General features: G+C 44.1%; 1 protein-coding gene across 1 annotated transcript in view; it reads left to right on the top strand.

Moving 5' to 3' along the window:
* Positions 1-20928, top strand: part of LOC135199453 (tRNA (32-2'-O)-methyltransferase regulator THADA-like) — a 355981-nt gene extending 335053 nt beyond the window's left edge. Inside the window, 2 exon segments of the mRNA XM_064227516.1 lie at positions 18873-19876; positions 19879-20928. Of these exon segments, the coding sequence (XP_064083586.1) occupies positions 18873-19876; positions 19879-20870 (1996 nt within the window). The 3' untranslated portion in view covers positions 20871-20928.
* Positions 20929-21259: the final 331 nt, after the last annotated feature.

The raw sequence follows: 21259 nt of genomic DNA, 5'->3' as shown, positions 1-21259 counted from the left end.
GTACTGAACATCACCGAAGTAGAGAAGAGGGATAGGTCATGCGACTATTTCCTTCTTTCCTGTGAGGAACTGCATGACTTCTCTGCGAAGTCAAGCATCCAGGGGATGGGGATCCGTGACGCTCGATTTCGTACCGAAACTTCGTAGCGAAGACTCAGAACCCTTCGGTCCCTGACGATTGGTTCGAGTCGTTCACAATCCCCTCCCTAATGGACTTCACCGCCTTCGATGCGAAGGAGATGCTGCCTTGTCCGCAAGAACTTCTCCGTGGCGCAGGTACTGAAGGCAGGGGTGGGGTCTGGTCCAACCAGACCACATGCCCTTCCCTTCTACCTTCGGGATATTGCCCACAGGTCCTTGGATCTTTTCCTTGGGACCGTGGTGCTGCTCAACACGTTGTGTAGCGAAACCCAGACCCTCGCAGGCTGAACAGCATCGAGTCCTTTGGGGTGTGACCATAAGAATGGAATGAGTGGAATGAGAGTTTGTGACTGGACTCCTCTTCCCATCCATTCTTTTTCTTGCCCCTCTACCTTGTGGTTTTTAAGAGGGACACGGTCGTCACCCTGCTGGATAAGGACAAGATGCAGGTGAGCTGCTCAACAGAGCCCCATCTTATCCCTTTCACTAGGGATAGGAGCGTATATCCACCACTTCCTCCAACAAGGGGGAGGAAGTGGATGCCAGCTTGAGACAACCATACTTTATGTTGCCTCTTGCAAAACAGGAAACAAGTTCTTGCTTGCTGGTACGAAGAAGATACGCTTGCCTCTCTCTTAGTACTCGGCCCAGAGGTCTGACCATTGATCCTGCGGTGCACACCCCGATCAATCGGACAGAGGCTTGGATCCCTCCCTCGCTCTTACGACCAGGGAGGCATTCCAGGGATGGACGAACACCAGTCTGTTCATCAAAAGACTCAGATTCCTCTCACCAAGAAGTGAGTCTTCCTATTGTTAAAGGACCGATGGTTTGTATTATGTATCGGAACAAATGACAATTTGTCGAAAATTGCATTTTTCCTAACTATACAAACCTGAGGTCCTTTACATATAGTCCCACCTCATGCCACCCCTCACTGCATTTTTTTGCATGGGCCAAAAGCAAAAGTGATTTGTTTACCTCCCAGTCGCGCGCCGCGCGACTGTCGGACAAGCAGTTAACTACCGTTCTCCCCTTGTTCGAAGCTTACGACCGTTCCAGCTGCCGCTAGCTACTTCCTATTGTTAAAGGACCTCAGGTTTGTATAGTTAGGAAAAATGCAATTTTCGACAAATTGTCATTTTAGAATAAAAATTCCATATTAATAAACATTACCTTAATATAATTTATCCAGCCCGATTAACTACATTGAAAATAAAGGATTCGGGAATCTGAGTGACAATTTCCCCTTCGGACAGAATAGGACATAAAAACAATCAAAGAAAATCTATATCCATTAGGCAGTTAAAAGTTAAAACTCAACCCAAGGTCCTAAGCTACCTAAACAACTCAAGGTCTCCTACATAATGCCGCCAAAAAGACTGCGGTCAGCACAGGGACAAAGAGTAATACAGTGCCATATAAGTTCAGTGCCGGTCGATCCGACCCCAAGGTGACCAAGGTCAGACGAATCGAGGACAGCAAGGCTGCACCCTGAAGACTATCAAGCACTATTCTTTCCCTGAAGGATGAGTGTCTGGACTGTCTGGGCGATTCAAAGCTAAGCAAACCTTGGGGGTGTATCAACACAACCCAACGTCGCCAGCAGCGAATCGGCTCATAACTGCGGTCTCCAGGCGAGGTGATGACTCCTACTTCTGAAAATTCTTACGCAGAAACAAGGAAGAAGAAGAAGAAGGTCCTCCTGGAGGTTGAGCTCTTTCTCTGCCCTTGGAGCCACGCCAAGAACCCCTCCCACGTTTCAAAGGGTGAGCACCAGAGGATGAAGTAGAGGCACCAAAAGCCTGAGATGTACTCTGGAAAAACAAGCCAGAAGGAGGTTGTTGGGCTGGAGCAGAAGGTACAGATCTGGCCTTAAACTTACGCTTACTCCTTGAAGGAACGGGAGGAAGACCAGAGGAAAAAGCTCTTGATAAGGCCCAGTGAGCTTGGGAAGAGGCATCACCTTGATGTTCCTTCAAAACCTCAGAAAGCACAGACATATCGAAAAGGAATTCGCCAAAAGGAGAAGAGGACAACAGGCGGGTTCTCTGAATCTCCGATACAGAGGAGGGTAACTGCGACAAATACAGGTTAAGCCTTAGAGAAACAAGAAAGGCCTGCATTGAAGCAGCAAGCTCGTTCTGATGTACAGAAGTGATTGAAATGGAAGAGCAGAATTTCTCAAAAAGAGGAGCATCAGGAGGAACAAACCCAGAGTCCTTTATATACATTAAAAGCCCTCCGAGGACCCACATATTGAAGGATTGAGCTTCTTGTAAGGAGCTCATAACAGACTCCATGGCAATAAAATCTTCAATTGAGACAGAGACCGAAGCCATAGAAAGCAAGGTTGTTCCATACGTAATACAAACCATCGGTCCTTTAACAATAGGAAGTAGCTAGCGGCAGCTGGAACGGTCGTAAGCTTCGAACAAGGGGAGAACGGTAGTTAACTGCTTGTCCGATCGTCGCGCGCCGCCCAACTGGGAGGTAAACAAACCACTTTTGCTTTCGGCCGTGTGGAGATAGGACGTGTTCGTCATCGCTCTGCCCGCTTTTGTCGTTTGCTTTGAGTATCAGCCCTCTTTTCTGGTTTAATTGAGTGTGTATGATTGTAAGTACTTATACATTTCTTTATTCATTTGCAATATGAGTGATCAAGAAATGGAGATTTCGCCGCGCCCCCCCAGTCGCCCGTAGTGTGTGTCCCGGGCTGGAGGGGCGTAGATGCGGCGGATTTAGATCATTCGTGGACGTGGATCCACATGAGGTTTGTACTCGTTGCCGGGGGCGAGAATGCTCCTGCAACGAGCCATGTATAACTTGTATGAATTGGTCCGAGGCGCAGTGGGTTCTGTACGAGGGCAGGAAGAGACTTAGGCCTCCAAAGAAGTCATCGGAAAGCTCTCCAGTGACTCCTTTGGTAACTGACACTTCGTCTTCTTTCCTGCCTCCCGGTCAGCCCCCACGTTTCGCGCCTTCCCCTGCGGGGGGGTAGCGGAGTCCTTCTCCTCTCTCGATCCGTCGAGTGTGGAGGAGGGCGCCCGCTACCCGGACGTCCAGTTGTATTCGGGGTCTTCCGTCCGCTCTGGGTGGGGGTCTTCTCCCCCCAGGCGCGAGGAAATCCCTCTTACTAACCCGACTGTTGCTTCCGCAGATGTGCCACCAGCGAAGGACGACCTTGGACAGGTGTGGGAGTCGCTGGGACTGCAGGGAGTGCCAAGTATTCAGGGGTTGATTCAGCGGTTGGCGGTGTCGGCAGTGGTCACTCATGGTACGGTAACCACTACTACTACCACAATATCAACACCAGCATATGACATGCCGCCGCACCTGGTGTACACGCCGCATGTAATGACGGTGACGCCTACGGCTGCGGTGCACAAACCTATTACTGCTGTACCAAAGAGGACGGTGCCACCGCCACCTGGGTTTTTTTTTTTGTGTGTTTGCCCAGACCCCGGACTTCCGCTGCCTAAGAGTTAACCCCCCTAGCCTGCCGCCCAGTGCCGAGAATGACGGTAGCTGCCGACAGGACGCCTGGGCTCTCCTTTGGTTCCTGCCGTGCCTGCCGTACCTGTTGCTGCCCTCCCTGCTGCTCCTTCCTTTTTCAGATGCTGTACCTGCTGTTCCTGCTGTTCCTGCTGTTCCTGGACCTGTTCCTGTCGCTCCTGCTGTTGGTGGTGCTGCTACAGTCTCAGGTTCTTCCGGACAGGTGCAGTCGGGGCCCTGTTGCTTCGGCAACTGCCCCGGCTCCCTCCTGGATGGAAGACCTGACTCTGTGCCTGCGGAGCCTGGCGAAGAAGAAGAGGAAGGTGTCGTCGTCGTCTTCGTCGTCTTCTTCGTCGTGTCTGACTGCCTCCTTCTTCCCCTTCGACTTCTAAGGCTAACCAGCGAAGAAGAAGAAGGAACGTCGTCCTCTCTAGAAGTCTCACTTCCTTCGGGATCTTCTAAGGGCGTCTCGCTCAGCGATTCGGGGAGCTCTTCTGCTGGTCCTCCTGTTCCTTCGGGAACGGGACCCGTCTCTTCTTGCAAAGAAGACGACGACGGGGACCAGAGGTGTACCGGCCTCGGCTGGTACGTCCTCACCTGGGGTTAGCGGTCCTGCCGCTAAATCAGGTTCCGTCTCGGCCGCTTCTCGTTCGCGAGAAGTACCGAGTGGACGCTCTTCCACGGGAGACCGTCCAGCCAAAGTTTTGACACCCGAGCTCGCTCGCCGTCAAGACCGCGGCGCGGAGCAGAAGACTGCCGAGAGTCGTGCACACGACTCTCGCCAGGCCAGTGGACGCTCTCGCAGCGACCAAACTGGCTGCTCGGGTTGACGTGAGGTCGCTGACCAGCCAGGGTTGAGGCGAGGAAGGGGTCCCCGCGGCCGGGTCGGTTACCAGCCACGGCTGGTACCAGCGGCTCGACGCGCCGAGAGGACGCTGGCGGTCTCGCCGCGACAGAGAGCCTAGCAGGTCACCTGACCGCCGCTCCCATAGGGACCGGGCGGAGACGGTAACCAGCAACAGCTCGCCTGACGCTAGAGATCAGCGTCAACGTTCTCAGCCGAGCCACTCGCCCCAGGCGAGCGGCAAGGCTAGGTCTGCTGCTCGATCGCCACCGCGGGTTGACGATCAGCAGCAGCCCTCCATGCACGCTGGTCCTGCCAGCGAGCGAGGGGAGCGTCAGGTCTGCCTCTCCCGTACCTTCAACCTCCTCGGGCTACACCGGGAGGAGCGAGGTACCGAGGAGTGATCACGAGAGGTGCGCCGCTCGCGATCCCGCTATGACGCCGTATGGCTCAGGCACGGTTCTAGGACCGACCAGAACATACGCGCAAGTAGTTGGAGGTGACCATCAGGGGTCTGCCGCTGTTCCTCCTTCTGAAGGAGGAGTATCACGGGATTCTGTTCTTGCTGGAGGGACTGGACGGTCTACTCCACCAGACGCAGTCACTCCCGAGATACAGAGGAACTTTGCAAAGGTCATTAAGCTGATTCGTTTCAGCATAATTGACTTAGGATCGCCGCTACCACCGGCAGAGCCCACGTCCCGGCTCGAGTCATTTTGGGGTCCTAAGAGGGAACCCAAAATGATGGTGGGGTTACCGCGATCAGAGCTTGCAGACTCAGTCCTGGATCAAGTTGAGAATCTCGTCTCAGGACGGGAGGATTCGCTGAAATCCGGACAGTCTTCTAAGCTGCTTCCTCCTCCTCTATAGCGTCAGAGGCGATTTTACGTGCCTTCGGAAGACCCGATACTGCCGAAACAGGTTAACCGGAGTTAGCGAGGCTGACTCCAGGTGTGTCCCGCCTGCAGCAGCTCCTGTCGGAGAACCTCTGGTTCTCGCAGCAGGAGGCACTTGCCCTGGAATCTACCGCTATGGCAGCATTCCAGGCAGTCTCTTGGCTGGATTTGTGTCCCTCACAATATCCAAAGTAGCGGCCGGCTCTGGGAGTTCTGCTCTCGAAGACGACGCTTCTTTCTGGAGGAAGAGCGATCTCATTACCTCGGCCCGATCAGACTGCTAACCTGGGGTGGGCCAACTTGGTTCTTCGACGTAGGGACGCAGTCCTTACCGAGTGACAAAAGGGAGCCGGGCGGTTGAGGCGGCACTAGGCCTTCGCAATGGACCAATTAGGAGTTCCCCAGCTCTCTTTCCCGGAAGATGGATGGGTGGACGCTGCGGTGGAAAGGCGGCGCACTGATGACAGTGACCGCTTAGTTCACCAGGCAGTCTCGAAGGTTACTGGCAATCTCGAGCGACTGCGGCTAAGCCAAAGAGCCTTAGCTAGCGCTTCCACGGCGGCGAAGACGGTTCACCGTCCAAACCCCGCCCTGTGAAGACTCCTGCTGTTTCGACGTCTGCTAAAGGAGGCCGTAACCAGCCATCTCCTCCCAGCCCTCCTTTCCCCGAGGAGGTGGTTGGGAAGAAGTCGAAACGAGGAGGGAAACGCTAGGGACGGCGTTCCCCCTCACCTGCTGCCGGAAGTGGGGGGTGCCTGGCGAGGCATTGGGCAACTTGGCAGCGCTACGGCGCCGAGAAACTGGATAGTAGACGTCCTTCGGGAGGGATATCTACTACCCTTCGAGTCTCGGCCCCCCCTCATCTCCAAACCAAACCGGTCCACCTACAAACCTATGTCCGGGGATCATCAAAGGACAACGCTCTTCGACAGGAGATCAAGACCATGCTGGCGAAACGAGCTGTAGAAAATCGTGGAGGACCAGTCACCGGGCTTTTACAGCCGCCTCTTCTTAGTGGAGAAAGGCATCCGGGGTGGTTGGGCGCAGTGGAGAAGGCATCGGGGGCCTGGCGTCCGGTGATAGACCTCTTCCTCCCCTGAACCCAGCTTTCGTTCGCCTACGACGCGGTTTCACAGGATGGAGTCGGTCTACGCTCGGTGCTCGACTCGATTCATGGGGAACGATTTCATGCTTTCAGTGGACTTTGAAGGACCGCGTATTTTCAAATACCCATTCATCAGTCCTCCAGAAAGTACCTCCGCTTCATCTTCGACGGGACGGTGTACCAATTCAGGGCACTTTGTTTCGGTCTCTCAACCGCCCCACAGGTGTTCACGCGAGTGTTCACTCTGGTGTCAGCTTGGGCCCATTCGCACGGATACGTCTTCTGAGGTATCTCGACGATTGGCTAGTCCTGGCGAGCTCCCGCTCGCAGTGGCTGCAGGACAGATCGACTCCTCAAGTTTTGTCGCGATCTGGGGATCGTGATAAACTACGAGAAGTCCGATCTCAAACCCAAGCAGAAGATGAAGTACCTGGGTATGCTGATAGACACGGTAGCAGGGCAGGTCTTTCCCGCAGACTTGCGTATCAGCAAATTCAGGGAGGCAGCCGGCCGGTTCCTGTCCTCCGGCAGGAACAGGCAGCCAGCAATGGCAAGTCGTGATCGGCCATCTATCGTCACTCGAGAAGTTAGTCCTCACGGGCGTCTTCACCTGCGGTCTCTCCAGTGGAGGCTAATGGGAGAGTTGGTCTCAGGCCAAGGATCCTCCTTACTTTCCCGTGGCTCTCGGACGGACAAGGTGAGGCAGGACCTAGCCTGGTGGCTCGACGACAAGAACCTCTTAAGAGGAGTGCCAATACGCACTCCCCCCTCCCCGGAGATGCTTCTGTTCTCAGACGCATCGACCGAGGGATGGGGCGCACACCTGGAGGAGTTGCTGACTGCAGGTGTGTGGGACCATCACGAAAAGCACCTTCACATCAATGTCCTGGAACTCAAGGCGGCGTTCAACGCTCTCCGAGAATTTCAGGACCGCTTGGTGGACACTCAGTGGTGTTGATGTGGCCGACAACACCACAGTAGTGGCATATGTCAACAAGCAGGGGGGGGACTAGTGTCTCTTCCGCTGCATCAGTTGACGGTGCAGGTGCACGAGTGGGCCACGGCTACTCGATAGAGCTGTCAGCACGCTACATTCCAGGCAAGAGGAATGTAGTAGCGGACAAGCTCAGCCGTCGGGATCAGGTGATAGGGACCGAATGGTCTCTACACCAAGACGTGGCGGGAAAGGCTCTTCAACCTGTGGGGGCGACCGGTCGTAGACCTGTTCGCCACCCGGCACAACAGAAAACTTCAGTTTTCTTTTTCAGCCGTGCCGGACCCATGGGCAGCTGCAGAGGACACTCTCCAACACCCCTGGGACAACCTCTTCGCCTACGCCTTTCCTCCCTTCTGTCTGATTCGGAAAGTGATCAGTCGAGCGCTGGTCACTCCCAATCTCAGAATGATCCTGGTGGCTCCCAAACGGCCTCAAGCCGTTTGGTATCCGGACCTGCTGGCTCTTCTGCGGACGCACCGAGAGAGCTACCCAATTGCACAACCTTCTAGCCCAGCCACACGTAGAACGGTACCACCAAGCAGTCCAGTCCCTTCAACTTCACGGCCTGGCCTTGTTATCCACCATATCCTTGCGAACGAGAGGCTTTTCTCGTAGCGCAGCAAACAGAGATTGGCTGGAACACGTCCGACAGTCCTCGCAGCTGTGTACCAGGGGAAGTGGCCGCCGTCTGCTGTGGTTGTGTCGTAGACAGGGTCTGTCTCCTCTCAGAGCCACTCTTCAGCAGGTAGCGGATTTCCTCGTGTTTCTTCGCCGAGAGAAGCTCCTCTCAGTACCCACAGTTAAAGGATATAGAGCCGCCCTGGCTCTCGTCCTAAAACTGAGGGGACTGGACATCTCGAACTCGTTCGAGATCTCCTTGCTAATGAGGAGCTTCGAAAGGTCTTGCCCACCCAGGGAGGGATGTGACTCTCGTCTTTAGGAGTTTGACTCGAGGACCCTTCGAGCCACTCCGAGAGTCGTCAGACAGGGATCTGACCCTCAAGACCCTCTTCTTGCTGGCCCTGGCATCTGCAAAGAGAGTAGGGGAACTACATGGTCTTTCTTATGATGTTAAACACACCAGAGGCTGGGGATCTGTGACGCTCGATTTCGTCCCGAACTTCGTAGCAGGGACTCAGAATCCGTCGATCCCTGACGACAGGTTCGAGTCTTTCACGATCCCCTCCCTTCTGGACTTCACCAATAACGATGCGGATGAGATGCTGCTTTGTCCTGTGAGGGCGCTACGGCCGCTATCTGAAGAGAACTCGACACCTCAGGCCTGAGTGTCGACGCCTCTTCGTTAGCACTGGGGTTACCAAGAAAGAAAGTTTCCAAGAACACGCTTTCTTTCTGGCTACGTGAGGTGATCAGGAGAGCGTACGAGGCTGATGGTAGCGACGACATCCGTACGCTCCGACCAAGAGCCCACGAAGTCAGAGGTCGGACCCTCCTTAGCGTTCCGTAAGAACTTCTCCGTGGCGCAGGTCCTGAAGGCAGGTGTCTGGGCCAACCAGACCACCTTCACGTCCTTCTACCTTCGGGATATTGCCCAAAAGTCCTTGGATACTTTTTCCTTGGGACCTGTGGTGGCTGCTCAACACGTTGTGTAAGCTTACCCAGCACCCGAGCAGGCAGAACAGCATCGATTCCTGGTATGACTGGGAGAATGAATGTGCGAATGAGAGTGACTGGCTTCTCTTCACCATCTTTCTCTACCTCCTTCTACCTGTGGGCAGAGGGATACGGTCCCGTTACCACGCTGGAAGGGAGTCAGATGCAGGTAAACTACTCGACCGAGCTCCATCCTATCCTTTAACTAGGGATAGGAGTGTATATCCACTTCTTTCTCCTACAAGGGGGAGGAAGTGGATGCCTACATGAGACAAACCCATGACTTTATATTTGCTCATGTACAGGAAAAAGTTCTTACAATGCTGGTACGAAGAGATACGCTTGCCTCTCTCTTAGTTACTCGGCCCAGAGTCTGACCATTGATCCTGCGGTGCACACCCCGATCAATCGGACAGAGGCTTGGATCCCTCCCTCGCTCTTACGACCAGGGAGGCATTCCAGGGATGGACGAACACCAGTCTGTTCATCTAAAGACTCAGATTCCTCCCACCAAGAAGTGAGTCTTCCTATTGTTAAAGGACTGATGGTTTGTATTACGTATCGGAACAAATGACAATTTGTCGAAAATTGCATTTTTCCTAAACTATACAAACCTGAGGTCCTTTACAATATAGTCCCTCATGCACACCCCTCACTCTGCGTATTTTGCATGGGCCAAAAGCAAAAGTGATTTGTTTGACCTCCCAGCGTCGGACAAGCCAGTTAACTACCGTTCTCCCCTTGTCGAAGCTTACGACCGTTCCAGCTGCCGCTAGCTACTTCCTATTGTTAAAGGACCTCAGGTTTGTATAGTTAGGAAAAATGCAATTTTCGACAAATTGTCATGTTGACCCGAAAGTCTGACAAAATCAGGATTTGGCTTTGGGGGGTGGGGTTGAGAGAATGAAGAATCATCTGCCACCTGATAAACTCCTCTCCGGTGTCGTATAGAAGAGAAGCAGAAAGCTTCCTCTTCCCTTCCCCGATCACCTTCGAAAGTTTAGCGGCAACGTCCGTCCGCCCTCACTCTCGCAAACCTCTGAGCAAAGGGAAAACACGTAAAAATTCCTGTGACCGGGAAGGACCGTCAAGAAAAATCCCTTCTGTAATACAATGAGGCGGAGGCTGCTTCTGCTCTTTAGGCCTCGCCTTAGGTAGAAAACTCAAAATTAAATAAAGTTTCTTGAATTCTACATCATGACATCCGTTCGAGGAAACATCAATATCACACGAATCTGCGTCATCATCATCTTCATCATCGTCAGATCCTAACTGAGAAACTTCCCCTGAAGTAAGATCCTGATGACTAGCTATCTTAGGCCTAACACTAATATCCCTCCCCCTTTCTCCTAAATAAGCGCCCTTTGGCACTGTTACGGGACTAACAGGGGACATGTTGGGTAAAGATTTGTCAGGCACCTGCCTGGACCAGATCCCCCCTAGGCCTACGCCACGACGGGGTTCACAAGGCGGGGTATCTGTCGCACCGTTACCCATGGTGCTGTCGACAGGTACCTGACGAGAAGCTGAAAATGAATCTAAAAGTGTTAGACATTCTAGTAAAGGCTTCTTGAAAATTTTCTGACAGCTTGTTAAACTTAGCTGAAATATCTCTATCTAAACTAAGGTGTAATTTCTTGAAATTCTTTTTCCAGGTAGTTTCCATCCCCAAAATCTTTGAATCTACAACAGAAATGACTTCACTAATTACCGGTTGTACCGGGGACAAAGCATCAATTAATTCGGAATCTGAATCGTACGATACCGAAACCGAAGAGCCAGAACCATGAGCACCCAAGTCAAAGAAATTGTTAGATACAGTTCTAGCTATCGATTTCTTTTTCTCCTTAACCGATCTTTTACGCTGCAAGATTGTTTGGCGTTTCATATAAGCAGTCATATCCTCGTCAGACCAGGGCTTACATAAGTCGCAACGAGAAGTCAAGTCACAAACCTGTCCACGACAAGAGCTACAAATGTCATGGTGTTCATACTCCCTGCTACTCATCCTTGTCCCACAAGGCAGGCAGTTCCTGATGTTGCTGGCAGAAGGAAGCATCGTATTATCTTGGCAATCCATTGTAGAATTGGACAGGTCAGTAGTTCCGGGTCGCGCAAAAGTTCGTAATTTAAGATAAGTACCACAACAGAAATCAAAGTTAATTCACTATTTCGTGATGTAATGCGTGAGTGGTAATTCACATAAAGTCTCATTTAACAAATAATGAAAGCTTTAAAGGCACAAAAAGGTTTAAGGAAATTTATAAAGAGCGGCCGTGATGTAAACAACATGGGCGCTCGTTAAAAACTGATTTTGAGGGAAGGTTTGGTAACTGTCAATGACAGCGTTGCCAACTGGCGGACAGAATAGGAGGTAACAGGGTTGCCAATGTGGTAAATTTTGGTGCAGTTTTTGGGGATTTAGGGCTGGATAAATTATATTAAGGTAATGTTTATTAACCCTCTCACGCTGACTGGACGTATTTTACGTCAACATTTTTTGTCTCCCGTGTGCCGACTGGACGTATTTTACGTCGACTTATAAAAGTTTTTTTAGAATTCGCGGAAAAATACTTATAGGCCTACCAGCCTAAAACTTTTGAATCACGCGCCTTGGGGGATGCTGGGAGTTTACGGATCAAGGTGTTGTTCTGCTTACAATTGTTACGCAGGCGCGCAAGCGCAAATTTCTTTCTTACCGCACTAAAAAGTATCTGTGACACATCTCGGAAATTATTTCGTCACTTTGACATAATTTTTGTACCATTGTAAATTAGCCGTTACATGAAGTATTATAGTATATGAAAATGTGCGCATTTTTATGAAGAATACAACAATAAAATACTCATGATTGTAGCTTTTATCAGTTTTGAGATATTTTCATATAATTAACGATAATTGCCAAAATTTCAACCTTCAGTCAACTTTGACCCTACCCAAATGGTCAAAAAATGCAATTGTAAGCTAAAACTCTTATATTTTAGTAATATTCAATCATTTACCTTCATTTTGCAACTAATTGGAAGTCTCTAGCACAATATTTCGATTTATGGTGAATTTATGAAAAAACTTTTTCCTTACGTCCGCGCGGTAACTCTTCCGAAAAAAATCATACATGCGATTGTGGTAATGTTTGCACCATTTTAAAATTAGCCATTATATAAAGTTATATATGGAATGCGCGCAATTTCATGCACAATACAACTAAAAACACCCATGGTTGTTGCTTTATCAGTTTTGAAGATATTTTCATATAAATAACGATAATTGCCAAAATTTCAACCTTCGGTCAACTTTGACTCTACTGAAATGGTCGAAAAACGCAATTGTAAACTAAAACGCTTATATTCTAGTAATATTCAAGCATTTACCTTCATTTTGCAACAAATTGGATGTCTCTAGCACAATATTTCGATTTATGGTGAATTTATGAAAAAAAAAATTTTCTTTACGTCCGCGCGGTAACTCTTCCGAAAAAATCATACGTGCGATTGTGGTGATGTTTGCACCATTTTAAATTAGCCGTTACATAAAGTTTTATATATGAAAATGTGTGCAATTTTATGTAGAATACAACAAAATATAATTGAAGGTTGTAGCTTCTCTCATTTTTGAAATATTTGCATATAAATCACGATAATAGAAAAAAAAAACCACGTTCGGTCAACTTTGACTCTACCGAATGGTCGAAAAACACAATTGTAAGCTAAAACTCTTAGTCTAGTAATATTCAGTCATTTATCTTCATCTTGAAACAAATTCGAAGTCTCTAGCAAAATATTTAGATTTACGGTGAATTTAACAAAAAATCTTTCCTTCCCTCCGCGCGCGGATTCTCCGCCACAAATCTCCGAAATGCGTACGTACCATTCTCGGAATATTTGCTCCGTTTCATATTAGGCATTTCATAGAGTTTTATATATGAAAATGTGCGCAATTTCATGTAGAATAAAACGAAAAATATTTGAAGGTTGTAGCTTTTCTTATTTCCGAATTAATTGCATATAAAAAATATATATATAAAAATTCGACATTTCGGTCAACTTTAACTCGTCAGATATGGTCGAAAACTGCAATTGTAAGCTAATACTCTTACAGTATAGTAATATTCAATCATTTGTCTTTATTTTGAAAGAAATTGGAAGTCTCTAGGACAATATTTAGATTTATGGTGAAATTTTTTGAAAAAAATAAAATATTTGTTTACGTCCGCGCGTTACGAATTCATGCATTATTTTGTGATAATATTTTCTGTGTTGCTTTTGATTTTTCATTTTACAATGTGTTATATACCAAAATGATCGCAATTTAGTGTACATTACAACGAAAAAAAAGTAACTTGTTACCTTTAACCGTTTTGCGCACAGCGCGATTTGAATACAATTATATATGAAATTTCGTTTGTGCGCTATCATATATCGCATTATTTATATGATAATGATAATTTTTTTCATTTTCTGATGGTTGCATACTAAAACTTCAGCCAATGACAAAAAAATGGAGCCAAAATGAACTCTTAATCTTGAAAACTAAGCACGCTGTGATTTTTTGAAAAAAATATTTTTTGCGCTTCCGCGCTCACTCTGAAACACCTCCGGCACATGGAGACAATTTTTTTTTTACCGCTTCGGCGTAAGAGGGTTAATATATAAACTGTTTTTTACACCACTTGGTAAATTTATAGTAATGTCATTGATTGCTAAAGCAAACAATGTACAGCGCAAGACACTACTTGAGGGATTCCTTCTTCCAGTTTATTGGTTACTTGAGTAGGAATTTTCTACTCTTGAAAAGTTCTTAATAAATATTGGTATGTGGCCTCTTAGTCCCTTGGAGTGGATTTTTTGCATGATGTTATGTTTCCATGGTGTATCGTATGCTTTTTCTATATAAAAAAAAATATAGCTACTGTTAATTTCTTTTGTTCAAAGCCTTTTTTGATATGATCTTCTAAATGTGTTAAGGGATCTAGGGTTGATCTGCCAGCTATTGAACCAGATTGTGTTGGTGTTAAAATGGATTCCTTGGTTATTACATACGTTAATCGTGCATTAACCATTTTTTCTAAGATTTTGCATAGGCATCTTGTTAGGGATATCGGTCTATAATTGGATGGATTACTTGTATCCTTTCCTGGTTTATTTATTGGAATTATTATGCCATGTTTCCATTTATCAGGAAAGACACGTTTTAGCCAGATACTATTATAAAATTTTAATAAATATGATTTAGCTATAGGAGCTAATTTTTTCTATCATTTCAAATGATATTTTATCATATCCTGGTGCAGATGGCATGATTTGATGGCATTATCTAGTTCATCCATGTTAAAAATATAATTATATTCCAGGTCTTCAAGAGTTTCAAAATTGAGTATTATATTTTCTTTTTTTTCTGATATTTTGAAAATGTATATCTAGGCTAGAGTAAGCACTGATGTTTTCAAAATGCTTTTCAATTATATTTGATATTTCATAAGTATCATGGTATATTTTTCCATTTAAATGTATTGCACTTCTTGGAGGTCTTATATGTTTTCCATTGATTTTCCTTATGTTTTGCCAGATATCCCTCGTGGATGTATTTGAAGATATGTTTGAGACATATTCCTTCCATGATGCTATTTTTCAGCTGTTACCGTTTTTCTAAATTTGGCTGTATATTTGTTATACGTATAGTGGTTTAATGTGGTTAATTGTTATGTTTGTTATAACTATTTTGTTTAATATGTTTATATTATAGGGCATTTTGCTGAGTGATTTAAGGCGAGTTTTGAGTCTGAGTAGACTGCGACCCAATATATGTTTTATTTTACTTAAGGTTGTTAAGGTTGGGTTCCACCATGGGACAGGGGATTTTGTGGAATGTGATTTGGTTTTTGGAATACTTTTATCTGCAGCATTTATTATGAAGTTTGAGAAGGATTCACATGTAGTATTGTGATCTTCGTTACGTGGGAACGGTGGTATGTTTCGTGTGTATAGGAAATATTTATCCCAGTTAGCTTTTTGAATATTATATCTTGTAGGTGGCAATATTTTTATATTACTTAAGTAGTTCAGAATGATTGGGAAATGGTCACTTGTGTATGAATCGTCTAGGACGTTCCATTCAAATTTCTCGGCTACATCATTTGAACATAATGAAATGTCAATTGAAGAAAAGGTTAGGTGTATATTTGAAAAATATGTTGGAACTTCACTTTCATTGAGACAAAACAGGTTGTGTTTCATTATAGTTTTTTCTGTGTTGATTAAGGATGTGTCAGTGGGGTTATTAGTATCCCATAATGGATTATGTGCATTAAAATCTACTATAAGTAGGGGTTCCTGTATACTTTTGCTAATAAGTTCAGAAAAATCACTAAAATAGTGATTTTAGTTTTCTCAGGCATATACAGTTTAATTGATATTACTTGATATGGCATAGATGGTATGTTGAAAGGTTCATATGTAATGCTATTATGAACGTATATGGCTGTGCCTAATTTTCCACCGTCAGTTGGTGAATAACAGGCAGTTTTATAGTGTTGGATATTTGTAGGGTTACTTCCTATATGTTGTGGACATATGCACATTGGGTTGTGGTCTTGTATGATTCTTTATAATTCACCCAGACGTAGTCGGGTTAAGAGAACATTTATATTCCATTGAATGATTTTATTTCCATTATTGGGAGGAATTGGTGTTCAATTCTGTAAATTGATTGCGGATTTTACTTTGCCTCGTAGTTTATATGCATTTGAATTTATTTGTGGTTTTTTAATCGTTGTATTTGTATGTTGGTTATTAGACTCTGCAGTTGTTTGTTTTTCATAATTGAATATTAGTAAGTCTATTTTTGATTTTATAATTTCCTTTTTGTATTTTAAGGATTCTGAACATAATTTGTTCTCATGTTGGTATGTTAAAGGGCACCTCCTTAATTTAGTAACATTGTCTATACAATTTTGTACTGTGTCCTCTTTCTTGGTAGTTAGTTGGTTATATGTACTTACAAAGCATTCATTACAACCCAAGATGAAGCATGTTTGGTAATGTTGATTATTGGTTCAGAAGTATTTGGTCTAGCTTTAAATATTTCTGGTTTTGTAATTCTATTGGTCCTTTTCTGTAGTGATAAGAACTGTTGGTGTGAGAGGTTATTTGTTTTGTTGTTGTTAATGGAATATTTGGGTCTTGTGGATGGTTGGGGGGTGATAGTTATATTTTGGTTTGGTTTAATGGTATGATTTTCATTAGTATTATTTGATGGGAATTGTAAAGAGTGATCTTTACTGTCCAGATGTTGGCTGTTTGATTGAGATTGAGGGTAATTGTGTATTTCCACTTGTGATGAGGTTAGTTTAATATCTTTTTTAAAATGTTCTCCTGGTGTAGTTGGAGTTTCTTTGGATTGATTGTAATTTTCAACATTTACTTTTTTTCCCTTAGGTGGGGTTTGTTCCAGTATTCTTTTCTTTTTGCCAGTTCGATTATCATCATTATTTAACTCCTCTTCCATTGGAAGTTCTTTTCCTTGGATAACTGAATCATCTATGTTAGTGCTGGTATTGGTTGTTGTAATATCACTTTTATTTTGGGTTTCAGTATTATTGGTATGAAATTTAGTTTCTATGTTTATATTAAATTGTTTGTTATTGTGCTGCTTGATGTCTTGATTTTTAGTCACATTTGAAAAGGTGGGGGTTTTGGATGGATTATTAACTCCTCTCACTTTTAGCTCAAGTCTGGCTTCCATGACTGACATTCCTGTCCTATTTATTAACAACTGAAGTTCTGTGTTATATTGGTAAAATGAGCACTCCTTAGATTTTGAGTGATGGGCTAGTCCACAATTAATACATTTTGGTTGATTACAGTTCCAATTAGTGGTATGGTCATCTGATGTACAGACTGCACATATTGCCTTATTACGGCATTTTTTGTGTGTCCATACCTTGAGCACTGTGTACAGTCTTCGCCTGTAAATTTTATTTTGGCAATGTTGATATTTTTATTTTTGTCTTTCCTACTTGAAATTGAGTATATTTCTAAATCGTGGATATTGTTATATCTCAGTTTTAAGGATTCTAGCAGTAGTTGTTTTGAAGGAAGCTCCTGCTCGCTATTGGGTAGGATGACTGTACCCTGTACATAATTCAATGTTTCGTGGCTTGTAATTGTTACTTTTATATTATTTATTTCTGTTAAACTTAAAAAGGCAGTGGACTGCTTTTTATTGGTTACTTGGATAAGCCATTCATTTTCCTTGATATGTCTGCATTCCATGTCGTGTGTTGGATATATGTTAAGTAATCTGTTTTCTAGTATCGCTGCTGAGATTTTGTTGTCAGCTTTGAGGACTAAAAGTCTTGACCAATTATCTGGTCCAAAGAGGTCATCAAAATGTACCAATGTGGGATTAAGTCGGTAATTTTTGTTTCTTTTTGGTCCTTGTTTTATGTATGTTGCTTGTCTATTATGATTTTTATATTTTTCTGTATTGTTGGGAGGATTATTTGTCTCTAATTAATTCAGAATTATTGTTTGTCATATATGGTTCCATTGTTACGATATTGGAGTTTACCAATTTATTTTTGTGTTTCTTTTTTATCTATGCACTCTATTTGGTTTTCTGGCTCTGCTGCTTTACTTGGAACAGGGTGTTCCTTTGTATCATTTATAGTATGTACTTTCACTACTTGTGGCATTACGAAGGAAATTCGGGAGTGACATGCCAATAGTCATCAACTGTGCTGGAGTTTTTCCATCATGGGGCCCAGGGGTACTCAAATCATTTATTTCATTATTAATAAATTTGAGATGAGATTTTAAAAGTCTTGAAAAGATATCATTGGCCCTTCGCGAAGTAAAATCTTCCGCCAATGGCACAAGTGAGAAAGGACTCCCAAATGTCCGCATCCCTACCCTATCCCAAAAGGAGATGGCATAACATGATTAGTATGGCCCAAGTGTAAGCAGAACCCGCTTTCTAGGACTAAGAGTATTACGATAATACAATTATCCCCATCCTAATCACATTATGGGCAAACTGGATAGAATGCTGAGAGTCCTATTCCTAGAACCAGGCCCCCCCCCCGGAATCTGTGGTCCAGCTCCACAGAATAGTTCCGCCTGAAAAACAGGTCCGAACATTGTCGAGTAGATGATGAATCTACCACAGTTCTCACTATTTAGCTTCAGATTTAACTCCACATTAAGCCATGATATGTTTTCTCATTTATTTCCTTTCAAAAATTTTGGCAAAAATGGAAAAGTCCACAGAAGTTAACTCGAAAATATATATGTAACGTCATGTGGGACTCTTGGGTTCAAACCTGGGAAGAGATTCCTGGGGTTCGAGAGCCCCCTCACCTCGTCAAGGTGGTCTCATAATAAGGGGGCTTATAGAGGGGGAATGTGTCAAGTGCTGAATAAGGTGAAAGGTAGCTGCAAAAATGGAGCTTATCCCCAAAGGTAGCACTGTATCAGGGAAACCAGCGCAGTGAGAAACTCCTGTCTTTCAGGAAAGAGAAACAAAAAATACTAAACCTATCAATTCATGACTAATGTATGCATCTGTTCAGCACATTTGTCCACCCTTAATTGGAAGGTTAGGCCCAAATAGAAATCAGAGTTTGAATAATTGGAAAAATATTTTTAACCTATAAGTAACAAACCAAACCAACAGCCTAACTCATACACTCTGCATCAATAATTATACCCTTCTTACCTTTCAAGCATTATGTGTTCTTTGTAACTGAAGTGTTCTGAAGTTTTAATAAAATTTATTTTTCAGAAATGCTGCTTTGCAACTTTACGGAGCTGTTGTTCCAAGGATGGTTGGACAGAAAAAGGTTCGTGATGATTCATCTATGCTCAATAGCCTTACTGCATCCGAGTTCTTGGGTAGACATGGTGCACTCGCAGACTTTCTCCTTCAGCTTCTAGAAAATAATGAAAATATCAGAAAGTCACAAAAAAGCCAAGATATAAGTGTAAAAGATCCGGAAAATAATTTAGATTCTAACAAGACATTTTCACCATCCTTAGCAGATCATTCTAATCTGGTACCTGTACTAAGTCTGCTTGCAAGACTCTCTCCTGGCACAGGCTTACAGCAGAGTCTAGAGCTAAAGGAAAGATTAAGTAAATATTATAATGTAACAATTCTTTTACTTGGGTCTCAAATTCACACTGTTCGGAGGTTAAGTGCACTTTCCCTTGTTGCTCTCACGCCAAGTGAACAAGCTGTTGTGATGGTTAAGCGTATGATTAGTTCATTAACACACGAGAGGTTGTCTGCAAATGAAGTACATGGTAAATTACTTACTATTATAGAATTTTTAGATACCTATCCTAACTTGGCAACTGATGATAATGTGAGAGTACCTGTCATTTCACTTGCCATAATGATTTTGAAATCTGCTAGTGCATATTATATAATTGCCAATACAGCCTTAAAAATTTTAGAGACTTTGAAAGTTCAGAACTTAGACTTTAATCTAGATCCTACTAATGTATGTAAACCAGGGGCTCCACAGTTTGTGCTGACTGCCACAAAGTTAAAGATAATACAACTCTCTGAGGAAGAAAAGGAAAAATGTGTGTTAGAAATAATTCTGTGTAATCAAGCACTGGAAGAATATTATCTGACATTTTTGGAAGGTTTTATTGAAAACAGCAAAAGTGAAAAGTGGATGGAAAGGGTTGAAATGACAATTTGGCAGAAACTGGAAGATTCTGAAATCCTTAAATCTGTTTTAGTGAGAATCTTATATGTAATACTAAAAAAACAAAGCAGGATTACACAAATCCATCTGAAAAATGTATGGAAAATTTATTAATTTTACTTCAAGGCTTTTCTGGGGCAAAAATAGCTTCAAAAGTATTGACAGTTATAGCCTTTGTGATCAAGGACCTCTGCAATTTAAAGCAATTTGACTCAGTAGTTATGTGCAAAGTTATAAATGAATTTTCCTCAGTTGTATGCAAGTATTCCAACCCAACTTCAACAGAAGACTATCGTACGGAAGCAAGTACAGCTCTTACAATAGCTTTTCCTCCACTCTTCCTTAGTCAGTGTTGTATAGGCATATCTCCCAAAGAGCAGCTAATTGTTGCAGTGTTAGATTTACTGCAAGATGAAGACCCGGTAATCAGAGATGCTTCATGTCATATTGTGTTTCACCTACAAAAGTATTTATTACCTTATTTAATATCCTTGAATCCTCTGACTTTTCTCAAAAACCAGATAGTACAAGAACTCGTACATCCAAACCTTGCTCTTGATTATTTTCTTGAAATTGTCATCATGTGCAGCCTTTACCAAAACAACTGGAAAGGGCTACAGGCCATTTGGAGACTAGTACTGTATGAAGATATAGCATGTGAATATAAACCAAAATTAAGCCTCTTCCAGTCACAAGCTGTTAACTTATATAAGGAACAAAAACATTTTGGAACAAAAATAAGAGAAGCTTTTGAAGAAATAGTAAGAGAGTATGTTGCTAGAAGAAATATGCAAAATGACCAACCACCAGCTAATGATGGAATTTCTGGGTGGGTCCTAGTAGAGTATGAAGAAATTAAGAAACAGCGCAAAGAACTTCAAAACTCTGTTAAAAAACATGAGGACTGGTTAACTGACAGAAGGTTCCTTCTTGCAGAAGTAATGTGCATAAAAGCACAAGAAACACTGTTGTCAGTTAGCAATATCCTTGATATCAAATTAGATGTTGAGTTTGGTTGTTCATTGCCTATACAAGAGGGAAAACACTTTTGGTTAAAATTATAATGGAAATGCATTTGTAAAATATTCAAAATTATTTATGTAAAATAAATTATTTTTATAGCATAGGACTTAATTTCTTACCTTTTATTACCTTCTGTAATTTTATTGTGGATTTTGAAGAGATAGAAGTTCTTCCTGCACATTTTTATGCAAAGGGCCCTTGTTGTTAACCCCTTCAGCACTGGGACGTACACATGTACGTCTTTTACGCTCCAGTAATAAAAGACCGCGACGTACGCTTGTACGACTTTCATCCCTCCTCGAAAAGCAAAGCGTTTTCTTCAGTTTGGATGGTTTCCAGACACAGTACGTATTGTGTACGAGAGAGGTGCTGAAGCTCCACCCACAATTCATTCTAACCAATGAGCGTCCGATGGACGTCGTGACGTCAT

Source organism: Macrobrachium nipponense, chromosome 25, assembly GCF_015104395.2.
Source record: "Macrobrachium nipponense isolate FS-2020 chromosome 25, ASM1510439v2, whole genome shotgun sequence".
Lineage (NCBI taxonomy): Eukaryota > Metazoa > Arthropoda > Malacostraca > Decapoda > Palaemonidae > Macrobrachium > Macrobrachium nipponense.
The sequence above is the reverse complement of the archived record's forward strand: the minus strand, read 5'-3'. Positions and strand labels throughout refer to the sequence as shown.